This window comes from Typopeltis vanoorti, chromosome 6 (assembly GCF_054136105.1).
Source record: "Typopeltis vanoorti isolate ZY-2024b chromosome 6, IOZ_Tvanoo_1.0, whole genome shotgun sequence".
NCBI classification, from domain to species: Eukaryota; Metazoa; Arthropoda; class Arachnida; order Uropygi; family Thelyphonidae; genus Typopeltis; species Typopeltis vanoorti.
This window is the reverse complement of record NC_143554.1, coordinates 53,415,981-53,440,048: the sequence shown is the minus strand read 5'-3', so window position 1 is coordinate 53,440,048 and position 24,068 is coordinate 53,415,981. Positions and strand designations below refer to the sequence as shown.

Below are 24,068 nucleotides of genomic sequence, written 5' to 3'. Positions count from 1 at the left end.
AAAAAGCCTAGAAAACCCTGAAATCTTGAGATCATTAGCCATTTCAAAAATAATGGAATATGGACCTGACTCAATATGGTGTTTGTCTTGATGAAAGATGATTTTTTTCTTCTAGTCTGGTTAAAAGATCAGAATAATATTCCTCAGTTACTGTTTTATCCTTTTCAAGATAATTAATAAACAAAATGCCTTTAGCATCCCAAAACACTGGTGCCATGACCATTACTGCTGATGGAACTGACTTTGTCTTTTTTGGCACTAAATAACTGGCTTCTGTCCACTGTTTTGACTGCTGTTTGGATTCTGGTGTGTAATGGTGAATCCAAGTCTCATCCATAGTAATAAATTGAAGCACAAAATCAGTTTTGTTCTTGTTAAAACGCTCCAAGCACTGTTCAGAGATTTTCACCTGAGTGCATTTTTGATCTGTGGCGAGCAAGTGCAGCACCCATCTTGTGCAAAGCTTTTTCATTTGCAATTCTTCATGCAAAATATATCCTACACATTCTTTTGAAATGCCTATAGTCTCAGCAATTTCACGTACTTTGACTCGCCAGTCATCCAATATCATATTGTGCACTTGATCAATAATTTCTGGTGTTGTTACACTTTTTGGACGTCCTTCACGTGGATCATCTTCGCGGCTGGTATGGCCACGTTTAAACTCAGCAGCCCGTTTATTAATTGTTGAAAATGAAAGAGAAGAGTGCCCATAAACTTTTATGAACTTTGAATAAATTTCTTTTGGCATCAAACCTTTCTTTTACAAAGAATTTTATATAATGAATTTTATCCATTTCAAGGGATACAGACAACACTTTTGTTTCATACAGCTGTATAAAACTAACTATTGCTAGAATGAATTGCAAATTTGCATGGAGGCTTATGACAGATGTACCAACTTAGAAAAAAAAATCTTACTGATAGTGTTGCCATCTATGGTCGAGGTCAAGAACTTTTCAGACCACCCTCGTATTTGACTGAATGTCATTTTCATCAAAATGGGTCTTCAGCCAACAAGCTAATCCTTGGTGTAGACCAGTGGGTTTTCTAAGCTTTACATAGCTGGGGACTAGTTTTTTTCAATATCATTTTTGCAACCATATACATACACCTGTATCCATGTAGCTTACTGAATTAATAAGTATGTTTGAATGTCAGTAAGAGGATATATTTTTACTAGTAAATATTTGATATCAAATGCACAATGGACCCAGATTATGTGCATTTTCTATATGTATATCTGCATGTTATTAAACTTGAAATTACACATTTATCTAATTTATTTTTATTAAACATGTTATATTTGAATTTTTATATTTTTTGAGACCAGTCACCACAGAACCATACCAGACCAAAGACCATGCTTTGAGAAATGCCTGTATAAGACTATTGCAGATTGTTGAATGACTGAATTATATGCAAGAAATCATGGCATCCATATTCCTATCTATATGCCATTAATGTATACAGATTACTTTCTCTGTCATTTATGCCACCCGAAAACCTACAACAAATCAAAGTAGGATTTGTGATTTGCAAAATAGGGTTTTAAAAAACTTAAGTGCAAGAACAAGCAAATTAAAAAATGGCAAAGTCCTACTATAACAGATCATACAAAATGAAGTATATGGTTTCTGATACTGCTGTTATTCAATATTTAAAAAATATATATTTATAGGACAAAAATCATTATCACAGTTTTTTTAAAGTAAGCATTCGACATATTTCACTTTTCTAATATAATGAAATTTGATAAGGAGAGAAACCAAATATCAACAAATATTTCTTATGCAGATTCCATTTTAAACAGACTATATAAATATTTCATTTATCACACAAAAATAGATATATAAAATTATCATAAATGCATTTCTTTAATATGTTAATCACACCTATGAAAGGCTGAAAACCAAATGTACATTTAGCCATGGATGGACTACCATAAGTATAAAATCACTATTAGTAGTAGGGCTTGATAAGTTAATGTACTGTGCATACTTTGGTAAAAATACTAGATAATTATGATTAATAATTATATAATCAAATATAATCTTAAAACATACAAATTTCAATTATAACACTTATAAAACTTTTTAAAATAATAATACTTGCCTGTTATTAATATTATCTTTCATGCATGAAATTATCACTTCTACTTCATAAGTATATATTTGTTTTCCATATGCAAATCTATATAGCTAACAAGATTATTTCAAGAAAACTAGTCACAAAATAACTAAATTTAAACTATCACTGATATCATACAAAATTGCTATATGGCTGCTAATCACAGCATATTAGATATGTTTTGTTTAACTAATAAAATATCATGGACTATATCTATTCTGATATAGAGTGTTAGAGTTACTAAATAAGTCCTGGAAGAATTCTGAACTTCATATAGGTAAAACTAGGACTATGATAAAAGAATAAGTCTCCTGAAACACTACTGAAATATATATTTTTTAAGGTTTGAGTATGGCTGTTCAAAAATAATACCAAACCTTTTGGAATTATTATTATTATTATCTGAGATATAAATCACCCAAACTAGCTGTCATACCTTTCTTTAAATTCATTCACACTATATGCACTCATTACCCCTGAAGGCAAACTATTCCATTCACTCAGTGCTCTGTGAGAGAAAAACCTAGCTCTTAACCCTCTCTTGACTATGAACAAACTTATCTTCCATGGGTGGATTAATTATTATTATTTTTTTTTTTGATGAATTATTTTTGAAACCTTTTTTTTTTTTTTTTTTTAAGAACAGGATGTATTGAGTTAGGATATTCCTACAGCGATATCACTTACATTAAACAGATACAGGAATAAAAGATGAACATTCTATGTTCATCTAGAAACATAAACTGCTTTTGTGAATTATGAGAAGGCATTCATCTGGGTGTGTAAGCAGATAGGCAATTCAGGAACTGCTATAAAGAAGCAGGTTTATGTGTCATATTACACAAGACATAGGTCTGAATTGTTTGATGTGAGGATGTAGTTTTTCTTAAACTGTTTAATATTTATATACATAAAATGATGGCATAAGATATCAGAAGATTGACACTGATGGAATAAACATTGAAAATAATGTTTTAAATGAATCTTTTACTTGATATTGAATATTTAAATAATTTATATATTCATGAAATCTCAAGATCATAATCCTTTATTGATTAGTAATTAATAATTTATTGATTAACAAATTACTAATTCATAAACTGATAATATTTAATCAATAGTAATAATTAGATAAATATATACTGCTGGCCTGGTTGGCTGAGTAGTTAGCGTATCTGCTCTCTAGCCAAAAGGCTGCAGGTTTGAATCCCGCTGTGGGCATGGAAGTTTGTGATTGGCTGTAAAAATACTAATGGTGGTGGTGGGCAATGGATGGCATTAGTGTAGACTGATGATGTGGTTCACTGTAGTTGGTGGATGGTTGAGACAAAGAGTTGTAGAGTAGGTGTCCCCCCCCCCCTCAATGAGTCTTTGGATTCCTTGGAGGTGTCACATAACAATAATGTCAAATATATATTTGATAATTATCCCTCCAAAAATGAAGACAATAGTTATTAAAGATAAATTTGTAATAAAAAATAATCGAAAATCTCACTAAATAACAAGTTTCAATTTTGATTATTTAGGGTATAGTGAGGACTACACAACGAGGACTCGTGATGAACATCACTGAGCATCGGAGTGCCCATAAGGCATCTGTGGATATCCAATGTACAGATGATGAGGTTACAGTGTGATAATGAATCATGAAAATATAAAAAATCATTTTTTATATTTTCCTTATATTATATTTATTATATTTTTATATTTTCCTTATATTCTATTTTGCTTATGTTATATTAAGCTCTTGTGTATGGGATTATCATAAAAATATTCAAATCATGAGTGTTTTTTTTTTTTTTTTTTTCATTTTGAGATATAATACAAATTTCTTTTGATGAATTAAAAAGAAAATTTAGAAAGTGCAAATGTTTTCTGATTTTAAAATGTGTTACTGTCTTGCTCTTTCTTTTCAAGGTGATGCTCCTGATGACAGCTCCCTATCCTCTCGCCATCCAACTAATGCTGGTGTTCCACAAGGTTCAGTTCTCTCGCCGACCCTCTTCCTACTGTATATCGATGACCTACTTCAGTTGACCTCCAACCCAATACACAGTTTTGCAGACGGCAACACACATTACACTCCTCCCTTTCATTTGACAAACCCTACTCTACACAACTCATTTCAACCCACAGAACATCAACAAACCACTGCCCCTAATTCCGACCTTCAAGCCATCCTTCAATGGGGCTCAGATAACCTCGTCAACTTCAACATTAGTAAAACCCAGTTCTGTCTTATTTCTCACAAAAAAGAACCATTTTCCCATAACATTGTTTTTGATAACACTCAAATTCCCAGACAAGATGAGATTTCTCTTCTCAGAATTACCATGACATCACACATCACAACCATTGCATCCACGGCTTCCAAAAAATTAGGGTTTCCCTTTTGCTCAAGATGCTACTTCACCTCTAAACAGCTGTTAACATTATACAAATCAGCCCAGCTATCAAATACTGTTCTCACATTTGGAGTGGTGCTCCTAAAAGCTCCCTCGAAATGCCTGACTCAATACAGAGGAGAGCAATTAGACTGATAAATGACCCATCTCTCACCAACTTGCTCCCATCACTTTCACATAGACATTTGGTCTCTGAAATGTGTAATTCTATAAATATTTCCATGGGAAATGTTCATTTGAAACAGCATCAACAATTCCCCCACTCTGTACTAAGCCCATTGGAACACGTACAGCTGCCGCCCAACATCTTTTCACAGTACACCCACCTTGAAACCCACAGAACAAGTTTCTTTTCTTCCTCCTTCATCCTGCTACTGCGGTACTGTGGAACAGTCTTCCCTGTGATGTATTTCCCAAGGAATACAACATACAGTCTTTTAAATCAAATGTAAACAAGTTTCTCCTTTCCTAACCAATCACCCATATATGGTACTAACGTACTATAGGTTGACCAGCCAACCTCTCATATATGGGCCCAACATTAAAAGTTATATCCAGTAGAAGAAAAAAATACTTTTTAGCATCAAGGTAATGCAAAAAGCTTTTCTTCCAGTATAACTATACAAGCCTGACTCTTATATAACTAGCCCTTACATAGTACTTATATTACCTGATAACATGACAACTGCTTTAAGCTATTCTTAAATTAATGTAATTTTTTTTTTCCTGTTTCTATGGATGGTATTCTGATGAGTCAGCAGCACAGCAAAACAGATATCAGCAATATCCCTATTATTTGAATAAATATAATGCACCCTTTGTGTTACAGTTGACTCTTACTATATCAAACACAAAGGGTGCATTGCATTTATTCAAGTAATAGGAATATTGCTGATATCTGTTTTGCTGTGCTGCTGACTAATCAGAATACTATCTCATAAATATAACACTGTAAACAGTGTTTGTTTTTGTTGGTTTGTTTTTTAACACATTCTGTGCTAAAAAAATTCACTATAGCAAACTATCCATGATAAAAAACTGTTCCTGTTGTCCCTAGTTTGTCACATAGTGAGAGTCTACTGTATTATCATTTATATAAAATCTTTTCATGATAACAAATTTGCAAATTGCTGATAATTGCAAAGATTATGCCATTTAAACATGAACAAATTAAGTTAAAATATTCTTTTTCCACATTTTAAGTTTAAACTTTCATTCTGAAATTAAACTGGTGGAAAATGACCAGCAATTATATTCACCTTCTTACATATACTTATGTATCATTCAAAGCCAGTCTCAAAGTATATCACTGATTTATGACAGTTTGATTTACACAGATTTGAATATCTGCAGATTTGAGAATTTTATAATAATCTCCTTAGTTTCTCTCAAACATTCTCAAAAATTCTATTCCATACTGTCCCCACCAAAAAATCACCATGTAGTGCTACTGGACAGACTGAGCATTGTGTCTCAGATTATTACATTGTGTTTCAGTAGTTGCTGCTTACTTGTAAACTTGAATACTGTATTATTATTATTATGTGACACCTCCAGGGAGTCCAAAGACTCGTCGAGGGAGAGTGTGCCAACAGTATCGAACAATGACCCACTTCCAATTATTAACCGTTAACATTTTGTGAGCCATTAGTAGCAGAGGCTCTACCAATTGACCAACCTTAGATCTGCTACATTACTGAGGTTTGTTCTGTACTTTAATATTGTTCCTTTTTAATAAATGTGTTCTTTAAAAAAATAAAACTGGAACTATGTCTGGTTGCAAGAGCAGAAGTGCAACTGCTGATGATGCAATCTATTACATTAGAAGAAAAGATGTATTAGATGAATGAAGGGTGGACAAACACATTCTACTGTTAGTAAAGAGTTATACATTGTCCACTCCACTGTAAGAACAGTCATGAAAAATGGTGATAAAATTAAGAAGACAATGGAAACAGCAAAAAGGAAACTGTTATATCTCTTAAGATATAACAGTTTCCTTAAGATACTTACATGGTCCCAAAACTGGAAAAATAGATTGTGAGTTGACATTGTGAGTTGACAAGTTAAATGAAAGAAACATTTCTTGCAAACAGTTTGTTTGATGAGATAAAAGAAAACAATACCAGTGATGAAGCTTTCACAGCAAGGGAAGGCTGGTTCACTAATTTCAAGCAGCAGGAGTATATCCTGAGCACTTCAAGCAACTCATATGTTTATTTCAATGGACAAGACTTCTTTACTTAAAGAAGAAGATGCCTTCAAGAACTTGCATTTCCCATGAAGCTAGCCAAAGACTGTTTAAATCTTCTTGGTGTTAATGCTTTAAGGAACTGTAAAATTGAAGCTACTAGTAATCTTTCACTCTAAAACACCAATAAATGGGCTAATTATAGAAATTTACCAATCACTTGGATTCAGAACAAGAGCTTGGGTAATAACACAAGATGCTATCACAGACCATTTTTGTTCATCAGTACACTGCTACTATGATGAATATAATTATCCAAGGCGGATGCTATTATTGGATAATACTGCAGGACACTATCATCAAACATTGGGGAGATAAGGACAACTTTGGATGTAAAATTAAAATTTATTCTGACAAATACCACCTCTTTTTTGCAACTTATGGAGCAGGATGTCATAGCAAATTTTAAAGTTTACTATCTTCAAGCAGACATTTAGGGAGATGTTATGGGAAATGGATAATTGCAACATGTCTGTCAAAGAATAGGAAATGCTATAACATCCTGAATGGCAATAACAATATTGGCAATGTTTAGAAAGAGGCCATATCACCTTGTATGAATGAAGAAATGCAAAAAACAGCCTGAGCGTGTATGCATGATTCCAGGGAATTTGAGGAAGTGCCACAATATGCTTGACAATGTTGAAAATGGTGATGTGACCAAGTTGCTGGAAAGATTCTCAGCATCTTACAAAAGAGAAACTGGAAGATTTGGCTGCATACTTGACCAGAAACAAAAGCAGAAATAACAAGAAGAGCTCATTTTATGGTCTATAACACTCTATGAATTTATAGCAAGTTCTGGTTGAGTAAGATACATGATGCCTGCACAAGTTAGGTGACAGAAATCCTGACTGTGAATGAAGCTGTTCTATTAGAAGAGAAGTCAATGAAAACTACCAAGCTGATCAGCTAATGCAGACAATCTGCAAACAGGACCGTCTTCTCTTCAGTAATACTAACTTATTTACTGTATATTATATAGGTACAAATTACAAAACAAATGATTTGATTTTAATGCACGTGTAATGTTTAAAATATTAAACTTTTTTGTGTTACTGTATGAAAGAGTCTCAATTTTTAAACACTTAGACTGCATCTCATTATCAATCAGGTTTTATTTATGCAACTGAATATATGCCAACATCTGCAGGAACCTAACTGTGGCTTAAATCAAGAATGAAAATGCACCGAATTACCCATACTTCGAAGAAGCTTCATTCTAAACTAATCCCCAAGAAATATTATACAATTTTAAGATAAGAAAATTGCATGAGCAAATTATATATAATTATAAACCATATTTTAAAGAATTAAGTACAATATTTATATTGTAGAATGCACAGGAATAATGAACTTTAAAGTTCATTATTTATATCAGGCTACAAGTAATACAGCTGCACTAATAATAATAATAAAAAAAAAATTTAGTTTATGAACAGTTTTTTTTTTCATAGGAAACATAGAAGTTCTGTACTAGAATATAGTTACCTACCTCATAAGTAACAATACAAGTGACAGCAGTATCTGTGGTGATTCCAACACACCATCTATCCATTACAAATGGTGGCTTGAAAAGAAAAATTTTTGAATAATTATTTCAAGAGATATAAAGCAATTTCTTATATTCTGAAAATTTGTATATCATTTCTAGAGCATAAAAAAGTTGTACTGAATCTAAGTTAATTAGAAGGGGGGGTTAACGCATCCCCCTTTCCCAACATGTAAATTTTCTTGTGTAATCAAGATCCATTTCTTTAAAATGGGTTTACCTTACATATGTATTTTAACTAGTATAAAATTTTTGCCCTAGTATAGGGTATGCATCTTCAGTATGACTTTCATACTGAAGATGCAGAACAAGAACAGAAATCAGTATATTCAACAATGATATACACAACCTATACATAAATGATGAAGAGCATCATGGTCTAATTATATTAAAGTTCTAGCAAAAATAACTTTAACATGATTTTGAAAAAAATAATAATAAAATAAATAAAAATAAATGTATATAGATAGATGCATATATAATTAAATTTAAGTTAATCCTAGAATTTGTGAAGAAGAACTATTTCTCATAAGAGGAATAATTTAATTCCATCATTTCTATTTAGATTCAGTCAATGTAGCAAAGTCTCACAACTCTCTTTGTATAAATGCTCCAAGAGATTATTTCTTTTATGGAGAATTTCCTACCAAATAACTTGGTGTCTGGTGGTGATAGCATGCTCTGCAAGTCCTGATTACAAAATATTCATCATGCACACAGCTGCTAATCCACACCAGCAAGGAATTTGATATACTCCAGGGTGGTCTAAAGGCAGACAACTTAGCCTAGAAAAGGATATCTTGTTGATAGGAGGGAAAGACACCAGCTAATGGATCTAGGTAGTTTGGTTGTTAAACTGTGAATGAAATTATTTTGTAAGTTTTTGTTCTTCATTCACATTTAACATAATCTACCATATACTAAGCAAGACTTGTTTATATATTATTTGTTAGTCCTTTGCTTAAGATTTATTATTCATGTAATTTTCCTTGAAGTTCTAATAATAATTAGAAAATTAATCAAAGATATAATAATAGTATTAGACTCTGTATTTAAATATTATTAAGCTATTTTAATTATTACTATGTTAATATTATAAGAATTTGTATTTGATAATTTAACTGCGCATTAATTGAAATGTAAATATTCTCTATTTATTCCTACTTGTAGAAGTTTAACATTATGCAATAGCTCAATTTTATTATATTTTGTTTGGTTGTCATGGACATGTATGTAAGTAGTAAGCGAGCGCGAGTGGAACAAGGCGTGAGGGAGAAAGCTGAAAGACTGGAAAGAATTTTAGTTAAAGAGATCATGAGAGCAATTTAGGCGGGAAGAACGGATATATAAGCGATGAACGCTGAAATTATAGATTATTAAGAGAGAGAAAGGAGAGGATTGGCATTAGGTTGGAATCGGAGCATTCGGCATTCGGGAATCACAGTGAGATAATAGCGAGTCGGCAAGTCACTCAAGCAGCTAAATAAAGTCTAATAGTCGAGAGGCAGTTAACTAATAAGTTGTAGAATAACAATTATAGCTACGGAAGACAGCTGAGTGACTACTAAATGACTAGCGATACTATAGTTGAGATTTAATTTCAGGACTGACCTTTCAAGGACACACAGAATCTTGAAATAAAGCATGGAGTTACTGGAGAATAGTAGAGGCTGTAAAGTTAAAGTTTAAGGATAGCTGTGTATAGAATTATAGTGCCTAAAGAATTAATTGAATGCAGGAAGAATGAACAACTGTGCATATAAAACCTCAAGTTAAGAATTATTGTGTGTTGCCTTAATTCATGAGTGATCAGTAGTACTTCATGCAAGAACGTTTGTTTTTGTGTATAGTGACTGATGATTAATTCAGTTATTGCTTAGAAGATTTATTTAATAAGTGCCGTATACTGTTTAAGTGTTTACAGTTATAAAAAAATGTTTACGTATAAGTAGATGAAGAAAAAAGATTATCGGTAAGATTATTCCAACCATTAATATTCCTATACAGAGAAGTGTGTGAGTTTCATCCTAGAATTTCCTTATACTAACAGTAACTATTGCGGAGAATTAGCTGAAGTGTAAAATTAAAAGTGTTTGTTTGTGAGGAGGTGTTACTGCAATTTTTATTGTATTTGGAACTTAAGAAACTGTGAGAAGACTGTATTATAGAGATAACAGATTTATCATTGTCTGAGTATGAATGATTGTACTTATCAGAGAAGCTAAAGTGTTTGTGATATCTTAATTACTGATTTGAACTTAAGTGTAAAATTTGTGATTTTAAAATTAAATGTTTGTTTTTGTTAATCAAAAGTTGTATTTTGCCTGAATCTCTTTTACTGCACCATTCATAAAATATTCGAACCAAAGCGGGTAAATTAAGTAAGTTAAATATTCTCGGCCAGTATATATATTAATAACATATTAAGGAGAAATAGTTGAGGGTTGATTTTTCTTCAATTCTTGAACTAATTCAGATATAAAGTTGCGCAGTCTATAAATATAAAATTTCTCTATATTTGTATTAGAAATCGACCAGCAACTATTTTTTGTTTAAAAACATCTTAATAACTATATATCGGATCCAAGGTATAGATTGAGAAGACGTAGGATCCAACAAAATGCGCAGCAGTCGACAGGATTTGATTTCACTAACAAAGATTGTAATATTATGTATTAAAATTTGTAATAGTAAAAGGAATTTAAAGTTAAAATAAGTGAATCAAGTGAATTGGTTGCAAACTAGAATATCAGGCAAACAGAGAAGTTATTTTAGATTCCTGATTTTTTTTAAAGTTGTTGTTAATAGATTAATATGGCTGTTGCATCTAGCTCAAAAATGGAAGATGATGAATTCTTCAGAATGGTGAACCCCCAACAGCTATTTCCTCAATTTTCAGAAGAGGAATCAGATGATATATTGTCATATTTTACCTATATTGAGAAGCTAAGAGAAAAAGTAAATTCGACTGACTTTTAGTTATTAATATTACTCAGAAATAAACTAATAGGTAAAGCAAAGACATTCTTATATTCATCTCCAATACTTAGAGAAACATTTGAATATTCAAAATTTAAGGAAACTTTATTATCTCAATTCTGTAAACTGCGAAGTGTAGTACCTAATCTATGGAAGTTACAAAGGATCACACAGAAAGATAAAGAGAGTGTTACTGATTTCTACAATTGCCTGATAACTCTTTCTAACAGTCTGAATGTATCCAATGCAGATAAACCACATTTGGATTGGGCAGTTTATCAGCAATTTCGTCAAGGTGTTAAGCCAGAACTGAGAGAAACAGCTTATAAAAAGATCACCACACTAGAAAAATGCCTGAAAGCTGTCAAAGAAAAAGAGCAGATAATTGGTGACATTTGTCCCTCATCCAATGCAACTTTTGTCAATGTTGTGAATAAAATTAATTATCTCTTGGACCAGCCTAAAGTTGGAGGGAAGAATAATAAGGAAGAGGAGAAAAGAAAAGATACTGGAGCAAGTCCTATTAGTGTTAGTCACATGACTGTGAATGAAGATCAAACCAACAAGAAGTTGATGGAAGATGTACAGAGCTTAATTCACCAGGAAGTTGAGAAATTGAATCAATCTATTATGGATAGTCTTAATAAAGTGATGAAGCAATTGACAACATTCACTCTACAATCTAAAGAAAACCAAAACCCCACAACAGATAAGGTTGATGAAAGAATTAAATTGGAAGTAGAAAGGCAAAATCAACCTATTTTGGCAAATATAAGTGAGTTGTTACTAGGACTACAAAATATTAAACAACAGATATCATTTGTATCTCAACCTCAGATGGAGAGAGAACACAGAGATCCTCCCAAATACTATAGTTGCAATAAAGTTGGACACCTTGCTAGAAACTGTTTTCTTAACAAAAGAAATTACTCTAACAAAAGCTGGAATTCAAAGTATGGACACATACCCCACAGAGGATATAATAGAATGCAGAAACACCAAGGATTTAATGAACAATTGATGAGGATTAGAGGAGAAATCGTAGGTTCTAAGTGTAATATTTTATTAGATACAGGATGTAATGCTTCAACTATTAGAAAGGACTATCTCCAAGGTATAAAACACAAATTATGGAATAGCATTGCCAAACTAAGAGAACCTGTAAGAATTACTACTCTTTCAGACTCAAACTTCATAGCATATAAAAAGGTTCGTGCTAGAATCTACCTACCTGAATTTAAACTAAGTGTCTGGCAAGATTTGCTTCTTATACCCTCAACCACTAACATAAGCGCCCACATTATACTAGGGACAAATTTCTTGGAAAAGTATCAGTTCTCCTGTGATTTTTTTAGAAAAGAAGTATCAGAAGAGCTGACAATTATATGTATTATAGAACACGGACAGAAAGGGAAAGGTTTTGTGTACTTAATAAAAAAATTGCTCCAGATAAGGTAGAGCTGTCTATGACTGAACCAACTGTGAAGCATAGTGATACTAATTCTGATGTGCACAATCAGCCTGAAACACAGCTTATCACTGATGAACTGTCACAACAAGTAGTACCCAAACCTGAATCAGAAGTTGCCACTAAAAATAAATTAACAGTTGAAGTTAATTTTGCCAAAGTAATCAAACTACATCATGGAACAAATCACCAAGTTGTGAGACAACTAAGACTCAATTCTAGTGAGAGAACATGATTTCTGCTCTGAAAGAACGCTATCTCACTATAGGAATAGGAAACAAGTCTTTCCTTGTACTAAAATTAGCCAGAACCCAAAAAGAGATGCAGAGAGAAATAGAACTGTAAACTATGATAACAAGTCAAGTTCTATTCAAACTAAGAATTATTTAAGACCTCAAGAAAGAAATGTAAAATTTAAATCCTCCATTGAAAGGAACTTGTATGAAAAATTTTTCTTAAAAGAAAAATTTTTCAGTGAAAGGATAAGCCTTTGTTAAACTGTGAATGTAATTATTTTGTATGATTTTGTTCTTCATTCACATTTAACATAATCTACTATATACTAAGCAAGACTTGTTTATATATTATTTGTTAGTCCCTTGCTTAAGATTTATTATTCATGTAATTTTCCTTGAAGTTCTAATAATAATTAGAAAATTAATCAAAGATATAATAATAGTATTAGACTCTGTATTTAAATATTATTAAGCTATTTTAATTATTACTATGTTAATATTATAAGAATTTGTATTTGATAATTTAACTGCGCATTAATTGAAATGTAAATATTCTCTATTTATTCCTACTTGTAGAAGTTTAATGTTATGCAATAGCTCAATTTTATTATGTTTTGTTTTGTTGTCATGGAGACGTATGTAAGTAAGCGAGCACGAGTTTGGAATAGTACGTGAGGGAGAAAAGCTGAAAGTTGAGTTAAAGAGATCACGAGAACAATTTAGGCAGGAAGAATGGATATAAAAAGGAAAACTGCTGAAAATTTAGATTAGAGAGAGATAGATTAGAGAGTGAAAAGAGAGAGATTGGCATTCAGTTGGAATCGGAGTATTCAGCTTTCATTTCATTCGGGAATCAGAGTGCGATATTAGAGAGTCGGCAAGTCACTTAGGCAGCTATTTTAAGTCTACTAGTCGAGAAGCAGTTAGCTAATAAGTTGTGGAATAATAATTATAGCTATGAAAAATAGCTTAGAGACTATTAAATAGACTAGCAATACTTGAGTTGAGATTTAATTTCAGTGCCGACCTTTCAAGGACATATGAAACCTTGAAGCAAAGTACGAAGTTTCTAGAGAATAGTAGAGGCTGTGAAGTTGAAGTTTACCGTTAGCTGCATTTAGAATTATAGTGCCTAAAGAACTATTTGAATGCAGGAGGAATGAACAACTGTGCATATAAAACCTCAAGATAAGGAATTATTGTGTATTGCCTTAATTCAAGAGTGATCAGTAGTACTTCATGCAACGTTTGTTTATGTGTATAGTGACCAATGATTAATTCAGTTATTGCTTAGAAGATTTATTTTAATGAGTGCCGTTTATTGTTAAAAGTGTTTACGGTTATAAAGTGTTTGTGTATAAGTTGATAAAGATAGAAGATTATCGGTAAGATTATTCCAACCATTAATATTCCTATACAGAGAAGTGTGTGAGTTTCATCCTAGAATTTCCTTATACTAACAGTAACTATTGCGGAGAATTAGCTGAAGTGTAAAATTAAAAGTGTTTGTTTGTGAGGAGGTGTTACTGCAATTTTTGTTGTATTTGGAACTTAAAGAACTGTGAGAAGACTGTATTATAGAGATAACAGATTTATCATTGTCTGAGTTGTATGATTGAATTTATCAGAGAAGTTAAAATGTTTGTGATATCTTAATTACTGATTTGAACTTAAGTGTAAAATTTGTGATTTTAAAATTAAATGTTTGTTTTTGTTAATCTAAAGTTGTGTTTTGCCTGAATCTCTTTTACTGCACCATTCATAAAATATTCGAACCAAAGCGGGTAAATTAAGTAAATTAAATATTCTCGGCCAGTATATATATTAATAACATATTAAGGAGAAATAGTTGAGGGTTGATTTTTCTTCAATTCTTGAACTAATTCAGATATAAAGTGGCGCAATCTATAAATATAAATTTTCTCTATATTTGTATTAGAAATCGACCAGCAACTATTTTTTGTTTAAAAACATCTTAATAACTATATATCGGATCCAAGGTATAGATTGAGAAGAAGTAGGATCCAACATATCTTCTGAGACACCTTTAATGTAGGGAATGGTGACATGACAGATTGCCTCTGTATTACTATTTTGATGAGAAGCAGATAACAAGGAAACACTATCATTATTAATTATCTTGTTGACATATGATTTGGTAAAACCATTTAAGGAAGGTGGACTTCATGGGATTTATTTCTTGGGAGAGCATCAATTCAGTGGAGTAAGACTTCAGTACATCAATTCTTGATGTACTGAAGTCTTAATAGTGCCTGAATTCTGGCAATTAAAATGGTGTGAAAGAGGATGAATGTAAAGTTCTGTATGTGTTTTCTTTCTGAATACTGAGAAGTGAATGCTACCCTGATGAAGTAATAGGATATTTAAAAAGACAATCCAATTGTCTTTTTAAATGGATGGTATTCTGATGTTATCTTCTAACTCAAAAATGATCTGGATATAATGACGAAAGGTGTTGATCTTATTGACAAACTCTTGTAGATCTGTATGGTACTTAATGCCAAACTGCGGAAACATCATCGACATATTTGTATCATAAGGATGCTATTCAGTATCTATTGTTCAAATCTTTCCATGAAGTAGTTAGCTAGTGTAGAAGAAAAAAGGGCTATCCATTGCTGTGTCCTCAATTTGTTGATAAAGTTTATTTTGGTATGTAAAGTAGCCAGAATGAATGACAAAGTCAAATAGGCTAACGATATCTGCTAGAAAATCTTGCTTGATAAGTGTTTCATGTAAAGGAACATTTGTGAATAAGACCACAATATTTAGGCTGAAAAGGAGATCAGAGCAAAGATGAAGCTTTGATATCTTTTTTTTAAAACGAGAACTAGTTTTGACACATGAAGATGACTTTCTCATGAACACCAAAAAGTGTTTTGCAATTTTGTAACATGGAGAACCAATTAAATCTATATAAACAAGGATGCTGCCCATGATAACACTCGAGTTTCCTCATCCAAATTAGAAATATTATCTATAAGAGTGTTTATTTTCCTAATCTAAATTGTAGTAGGATTATTAGCAAGAGGAATTAATTTAGCATTAAAGTTAAAATTAAAGTTCTATAGTAGTCGTTTTGATCATGAATTACTAATGCTTTTCCTTCATCTGCCTTTGTATATATTTTATTTTTATTAATTTAATTTTTGTTAAAGTTATTTTTACTAGAACTTAATATAATTACCCCATGATGCTCTACATCATGTATGTGCAGATCATACACATGCATGATGTGCATGAACTCCGTGTTATTTGAATAGCTCAGAAACAGCATCCACAGGTAGTGGAATTTTCCTTACCACAGAGGTCCCTGGAACGCTGCTTTCCTACAATGCACACTTAGGTGCTGAAGTAGCACCATCATGTGCCTGATATGTGAAATATTTTATCATAATGCTAGTGAACTGCGTTTAAAAAAATTTAAATTTTTATATATTTTTATTAATTATTGTCTTTATTATCAGTGTACATAAAGAGAATAAACGTATAACAAATTGAAGAAGAAATCATGGAAAGAAAAAAACATTTGGCCACAATCCTCCCCCCAAATACTACTCAAAATGCTGTGCATTTTGAGTAGTAGATTGTAGTCGATTCTGCCACTGCCAATTAACAGGAGATCTACTCATATATGTCACTCATTTCTGGACAAATCCCATGGAGTGGTTAAGTAAATCTCCAGTGGTTGCACTTGATATCTCCAATATTTTTGACCAAATTTGGCACAAAGACCTATTTAAGCAAACTCCCAATCTTTGGCCTGTCCCATGACTTCTGCAATTGGATTACCAGCATTCTGACTGGATGCATGCTATCTATGATGGTGGATGTTTCCTTATTTTTTCACTATCCAACTAATGCTGGGGTTCCATAAAGCCCTGTTCTCTCACCAACCCTCTTCCTTCTGTATATCAATGACCTACTTCATTTGACCACCAATCCAATACACAGCTTCACAAATGACAGCACAGTGCACTCCTCACTAATAAATGCCATTTAAGATTGATGTAAATGCTCCAAATGTTGCTGAAGTGGATGTGAAAGTAATTTTTATTTGGAGGGATTTTGACTTGTTTTGTATATTTTGTTTGATATATATATATATTGTTTTAAATCGAAACTGGTTTCTGAGCATGGTTTATTTTAATTACAAGGACACTATCATTGTATGTTTCATGACTGATTATGAATCTGATGAAAGTACAGAGTAGGGGCATGCAGTGAGGGGAGATGGACAAGACATCCATACATAGAGCAACTAGCCTCCTTGCCATGTCATGGTCATGTCATCACCTATCATATATTGCTACTCCGACCTTCCTCAAGGCATGATCTGGAAGTGTATATAGCAGCAAGATTATGCACCAGCTGACCAGGAACCCACCAGATTTATTACCGACAGGCTCAGACCCACGTACTATCTGGTGATTTGGCATGTGGAACTACCATTTATACTGATATATCCTCTAATTGGAGGAGGTTTTGGATGTGTCTGGCATGCCCTTGAAGAGTATCACCCAGACAAGGTAGTTAAGGAATTCAATCTACTTATTAGACATTATTTCCTGCTTCCGGTCAATGCTTTCATAATTCAACTTGCCCATTATTATCACCTTCATGTCATTTATCACCCACCTGACCGAACATTCCAGAATTATTCCCCCTCTACATTTACAGTCATGGTAACATCACATCATTAATGGACTTATCACTACTGCTTTTCCTTCAGTTCCACATGGAGGGAAGGGACACAATTCTTCTAGTACCATCAGTAATACCCAACTTATTTTATCCTTTCTGTTTTTTTTTTATTTTTAAATGCTATAAAATCATTATATTACATGCTTGAGTAGATTATCCTCTGTTAGTGTAATCTCACTGACACCAATGATTTACAGACTAACCAATTTGATCAAAGCCACAAACTCTGCATCTTTATTCCTAATATCCTCTGTGCTATATAAGCATAAATAGCTGGCCTATCTTCTCACAATTCCTTACCCAATCATTCAACGGAACGTTTGACTGCATTTTTGCTACTCCCCGACACATAACTGCCCATCAACTTCACATTCACGCTTCACTTTGCACGTATGCTCTTTCAATCTACTTTAAAAATCCACTACTTATCCATGTAAACTAATGAATATATATAGCATGCTTCAAATTTCATAAAACAACTGTAATCCAAGTGCAAATCATTTAGAGACAAAGCAACTATCATCTTGCTTTCAATGCCCATCAGTACATACTGCTCTACCTTTAAACAGTTTGAAACAAAAACATGCACATCAAGTCTAACTCCTACAACAGCTCTGATATAAACATATAAAAAAAAATTGCACATATTAATCCAGAACCTATCTGAACATGCAGTCTCATCAATCAGGACCTCATCCAAATTGGAAACATATTTGGATGAGGTCCAAATATGGAAACATAGCATGCTTCAAATTTCATAAAACAACTGTAATCCAAGTGCAAATCATTTAGAAACAAAGCAACTATCATCTTGCTTTTGATGCCCATCAGTACATACTGCTCTACCTTTAAACAGTTTGGAACAAAAATGAAACAAAAACATGCACATTAAGTCTAACTCCTACAACAGCTCTAATATAAACATAAAAAAAATTGCACATTAATCCAAAACCTATCTGAACAAGCAGTCTCATCAATCAGGACCTCATCCAAATATGGACACAGATAACAGTAAAACAAAGCTCACGTGTCGGATGGATAAATTTATATGGAATAATGATCATTTTAAAGGCATGAAAATTTTCTGATATGCACCTGTTGCATAAGAAAATTACAGTTTTCCTATGCACTAATGCTGGATGGAACTGAACCCTTGACTTACGTCGAGGTTCAGTTCCATCCGGCAGGACATAAGTCAATAAATTAAATCAACAGAGTTATAGGGATTAGGGACTTAACTGTAAAAGTATACTGTGATTTTAATTTTTTAAACCTTATAAAACTGTACTGTGTGTTACTGCCACTATAAAACAGAAAAATAATTGCCCAAATCTTCCTCCACAATCACATCTTCATTACCTTCCTTATGTGAAGGACCAGGCTATGGCTCTTTTGGTGTAACCGTTGTTTTTTGATGAAAATGTCCAATATGCTTGGCTTATTCCTCTTCTTCTTTTGATCATAAATTTGATTATAGCAAGCAAACACATCATGTACTTTCCTTTCTACTAATAAGTAGTAGCATTCAATATTGGGATCCATGTCTTCAGCCATTTTGAGAACATTACTAACTGCAGAGAGCATTCCTGCAAGACCCTTTACTGTGAATTGTTTAACTACAGCTTCTTGTCTCTCTTTTCCCTCTTCATTTTTTCTCTTCCTCTAGTTTGACCAATTCTTCATTGGTCAACTCTTCAGGGGCACTTTCTATGAGTTGAACTATGTTGGCATCATTCACTTCAAGATTCAGATTGTTTGCTAGGACCACTATTTCTTCACTCAATTTACAAAGGTCTTCATTTTTTTTCAAAACTTCCAAAGTCATGCACAAACATTTAATGTCTTTTTCCATATGCCATTCATACTTTGAGAGGTCAATTCGTCCCAAGCCACAGCAATATTTTTAATAGCATGATAAATATTAAATGCTTTCCAGAATTGCATGAGAGTCTGATCATATCCTTCAGTGGCAGAAATGGCTGGTGAAAGAGTTCTCCCTAGATAATAAGCCTTAAACTGCAAGAACTCCCTGATCCATCAATTGGATCAATGAAGTAGTATTTGGAGGGAGAAACATGATCTTGGGGTGAAGATCACCGATGTAAGGTGGATGACCTGGAGCATTATCTAGAATTAATAAAATTTTAAATTCTACATTTTTTTTCACACAGTAGCTTTTAATTTCATTCACATAACAGTTGATTAAGGCATCCTCGAACAATTTTTGAGTCATCCACGACTTCTAATTGCTCCGATAATGAACTGGAAGAGTACGCTTCCAAATGTTTTTTAAGACTCATGAATTCTTACTGCGCCCATATCACAAATAGTTTCAGTTTATATCCAGCCACATTACCCACTAACAGAATCATAATGCGGTCTTTAAAAGAGCTTTGAAACTAGGCATAGAGTTTAGCTTTTTGTGGATGAATGTCCGCTTGGGCATTTTTTCCCAAAAAGGAGGTCTCATCTACATTAAATATTTGCTGTGGCAAATAATTTTTCTCTGTAATAATTGTATCCAATTTCTCCACAAATTCCTTGGCAGCCTTCTCATCAGCACTGCAGAATAATCATGCATTTTCACATTAGCACAAAACTCTGCTTGAATCTTATGAACCAACCGGAAGGAGCATTGAATTCGTAGTTGTAATCAGGCCCTGCTTTCTCCTTCAACATGTCAAAGAGACTTAGTGCCTTAGTGGTTATGGTCATAGTGCTAAGGGGGTATGCACTTTTGGTTCAGGTCCTCTATTCATGATGAAAGTAGCTTTTCCATATCACAGATAGTACCTTGTCGTTGCTTCATCACTATTGTTGATTTAATGGAAGCAGATCCTTTCACAGCCTCTAAGATGTTATCCTTATTTTTCAAAATGGTTATCACTGTAGAATTAGACCATCCGAATTCATGTGTGATCACACTGACAGGCTTACCCGCTTCACTTTGCTTTATAACTTGCAACTTCATTTCAAAGTCAATTGCTCGCCTCTTTTTCAGTGATTGTTCACTAGGTTTTTTGATTGGGTATGTAAGGTCATGTTGCACAAAATATTGTGAAATATTTAATGATAAATACACAAATAATCTATTTCTCAAATACAAAATCAACAGAGGAACTGTTGAAGACACTTGCCAACTGCTGAGGGAGGTTGCCACTAAATGTGCTTTTGCCACTACGCATGATGATGCATTGTTGCTAAACAGAAACCTTTTTACTTTATGCTCACTTGCGTCTTGTTCGAAAGTATAGTCGAAAATGTTATTTATTCCCTTATGGGATCACGGACTTATCTTTGAGCGGATGTAACTCAAACAGACTTAAGTCGAAGGATGACTGTATAATTAATTACGAACTTACTATCAAAAAATTCTCTTTCAAACTGATCTGAAATTTGTCAAGTTTCTGATATTGTAAGATCTTGTATTTTAGCTCTTATAAGATGCTGCTAACAGCATGAAATATATTTTCATTTTTTTGACATCCTTACATCATACATTTGTTGTTTATCTTTCTTCTTCCATTCTGTTTAAGTAACCAATATCAACTTTACTTAGCTATGCTCACATATCCTTGAATGCAAGTGACAAGTTACTTTCTAATATTTTTAACATGATTTTCCCATTGATGTCAATTTAATCAACTCCATTAATTTTTCCTGAGAAATCATATACAGTATTTACAACCTCCAGTCCTTAATGAATTGTTTTATTTTGAACTTAAACTTACATATCCATAGGGTAAATAAAACTTGCTTGTATATTGTTATAAACTGTTAGTTTTGTGCTTTGGTTAATTTCTCTTTTATTCAATACAATATATATTTATTCAAATATCTTTACACTATACCATCTTTGCTTATTATCAATTCCAGATATTACTTATCTTCAGAAATGTGTTATTACTTGTTCTATAATCTTAAGTTTTACGTTAATGCTAACTTAATAAGAACAAATTTCCTCCCGGTTAGTCTGTTATTTGTCAGGACTTCAATATTAAAAAATCTTATATTTTGGTCTTCTGATGAACTTCAATTCGCCTGGATATTTGTCTTCATCTGAGTATTTTTCCTGCAATTCTTTGCCTGTCTTTTTATTGATGATAAAATGTATCATCAATAAAAAGACAAAATCATCCATATGCAATAACTGGAATGATTAATGGGTTCTGTAGGATTCTTCATTGACAACAGAGCTGATGTTTTCCACATTCCTGCCTATATTCAAAGTTTTGTTTTGTTTTTTTATTAATGATTTTCATATCAAATTTGCAATAGTTATTATTCAATTTAGGTAAATAATCATGAAGAGACATAGTGGATTTATTTAGTGTAATATGAAAGAACTGAATTTAACATGTCCATTATTAGGATTAATAAGAATTAATGCCACTTTCCTTCATACTCTGATGGATAATGAATAACAGAGGTGATAGTATGCACTTTTGCTTTACAGCTTTTATATAAAAATACCTTCCTGCATATTCTTTAATCCATAACATTAATTTACACCTTAAGTATAAGCAATATAAGCTCTGCATAAGTGCACTTATGAGAAGTTCTTCACAGGACAAAACTGGGAACTTAATGACTGGAGAAGCATTTAGTATGTGGTATAGCAGAGAAGAGAGAGAGAGAGAGAGAGAGAGAGAGAGAGAGAGGGGAGGAGGAAAAGAGGAGAGAATACTACAAAGTAGAGCAGATGTTATAGCTTTGAAAGGGGATCTAAACAGACTGTCTGAATGGCAAGTGTGTGGAAATATCAGTTTAATGTTGCATAGTGCAAGGTTTTAAAATATGGCAAGCAAACATTGGATGCAGAGTATAGGATTGGTGGGGATATTTTGGAGGAGGAAGAGATGAAGGATTTGGGGGTTGGGGTGGATAGGGACTTGAAATTTCATAGACATTTTGCTAAAATTATGAGGACAACAGCTGATTATGAGAATGATGCAGAGAACATTGCCATGTAGAAATAAGGATGTGTTGATCAAAGACTTTGATCAGGCCACATATGGATTACTGTGCACAGATTTGGTTATCAGGTTTTCGAAAGGATGATGAGATGTTGGAGAAGGTCCAGAGACAATTGACTAAGTTGGTTTCTGGTCTTTGCAATTTGACAGAATGCAATATGGAATAATTTGCATCCTCTCAATCTGAGGACAGTTTGAGAGGATGCAAATTACAGAGCCTAGTGGATAGAAGGAAGAGGGGAAACATGATCAAGACATATAAGTTGGTAAGGGGTAATTACCAGATTGACATGAATGAGATTTTTCAAAAACTATCTGGAGACAGGGAGAGAACAAGAGATCATCCCTTGAAGCTGTATAAGGTAAATGTGAGCAAGGGGGGGAAGTAGGAGAAGATTTTTTTGTATGGAGAGTGGTGGGTTATTGGTTATTGAGATCATCCCTTGAAGCTGTATAAGGTAAGTGTGAGCAAGGGGAGGGGGAGGTAGGAAAAGATTTTTTGCATGGAGAGTGGTTGATTATTGGAAGACATTGCTTCAGAGTGTGGTGAGTACAGAGACAGTGAATACATTTAAGTCAAAGATATGATGAGCAGTGCATGAGAGAGTGCCACTTACTAAAATGACTCTCTTGACTCTATGGAGGTCTGTTGATGATGATAATAACAATAATATTATTATATTGTGATTCAATGATCAGAGATGTGCTTGATGAGAATGTGATGTTTTCTGAGTACAAAGATTAATGACATTGTTAACACACACAAAAAGGAATGAAAGAAATTACTGTTTTTGAAAATTCAAATGATTTCAAAAGTGACAAGTAAATCAGAGAAGATATGTATGAATGATATGCAAGTATGAATATATGTTAATGAAGAAGCAAAAGAGAAGAGCAAGAGATTAAAGACTGTTGCCACACCTAGTGTAAGAGGAGTAAACTGAGAAGGACCGTGATTGTAAATGATTCCAATAAGTTGCAAAGGTGGAATGGTATACAGTTTGTAGATGTATGGAATGAATTTGATAGATAAATGGGCTCATTTATGACTGATAGATTGCACTTTCTGGTGTTGGGCAGAACTGTGGAAATGGTTTTTGGAGTTACATGTCTGGAGAAAGTGTTGTTTAACAGTTCTACTTTCCCTGTGCAAAACCAGGGAAAGTAGATTATTAGGGAAGCGGGGCAGATGATTGCATGTGCTGATATCCTTGAGATGAATGAATATAAGAAACATCAAGGAATGCTGAATGTAGTTCTTCAGGTCAGTTTTGAATCCGAATAGGATGGATTTACAAGATGGAAGGGTAGATGTAGATTTAAGGAGATACTGAAATTCATGTATC

At 33.0% G+C, this 24,068-nt stretch overlaps 1 protein-coding gene across 2 annotated transcripts in view; it reads right to left on the bottom strand.

Moving 5' to 3' along the window:
* LOC150105457 (mitogen-activated protein kinase kinase kinase 20-like) overlaps nucleotides 1-24,068 on the bottom strand; it is a 346,847-nt gene that overhangs the window by 16,895 nt on the left and 305,884 nt on the right. For both annotated transcript variants that reach the window (XM_090394158.1, XM_090394159.1), the window contains exon 18: nucleotides 8,282-8,356. In XM_090394158.1, coding sequence (XP_090250284.1) covers nucleotides 8,282-8,356 — 75 coding nt within the window. The remainder of the gene's footprint in view (nucleotides 1-8,281; nucleotides 8,357-24,068) is intronic.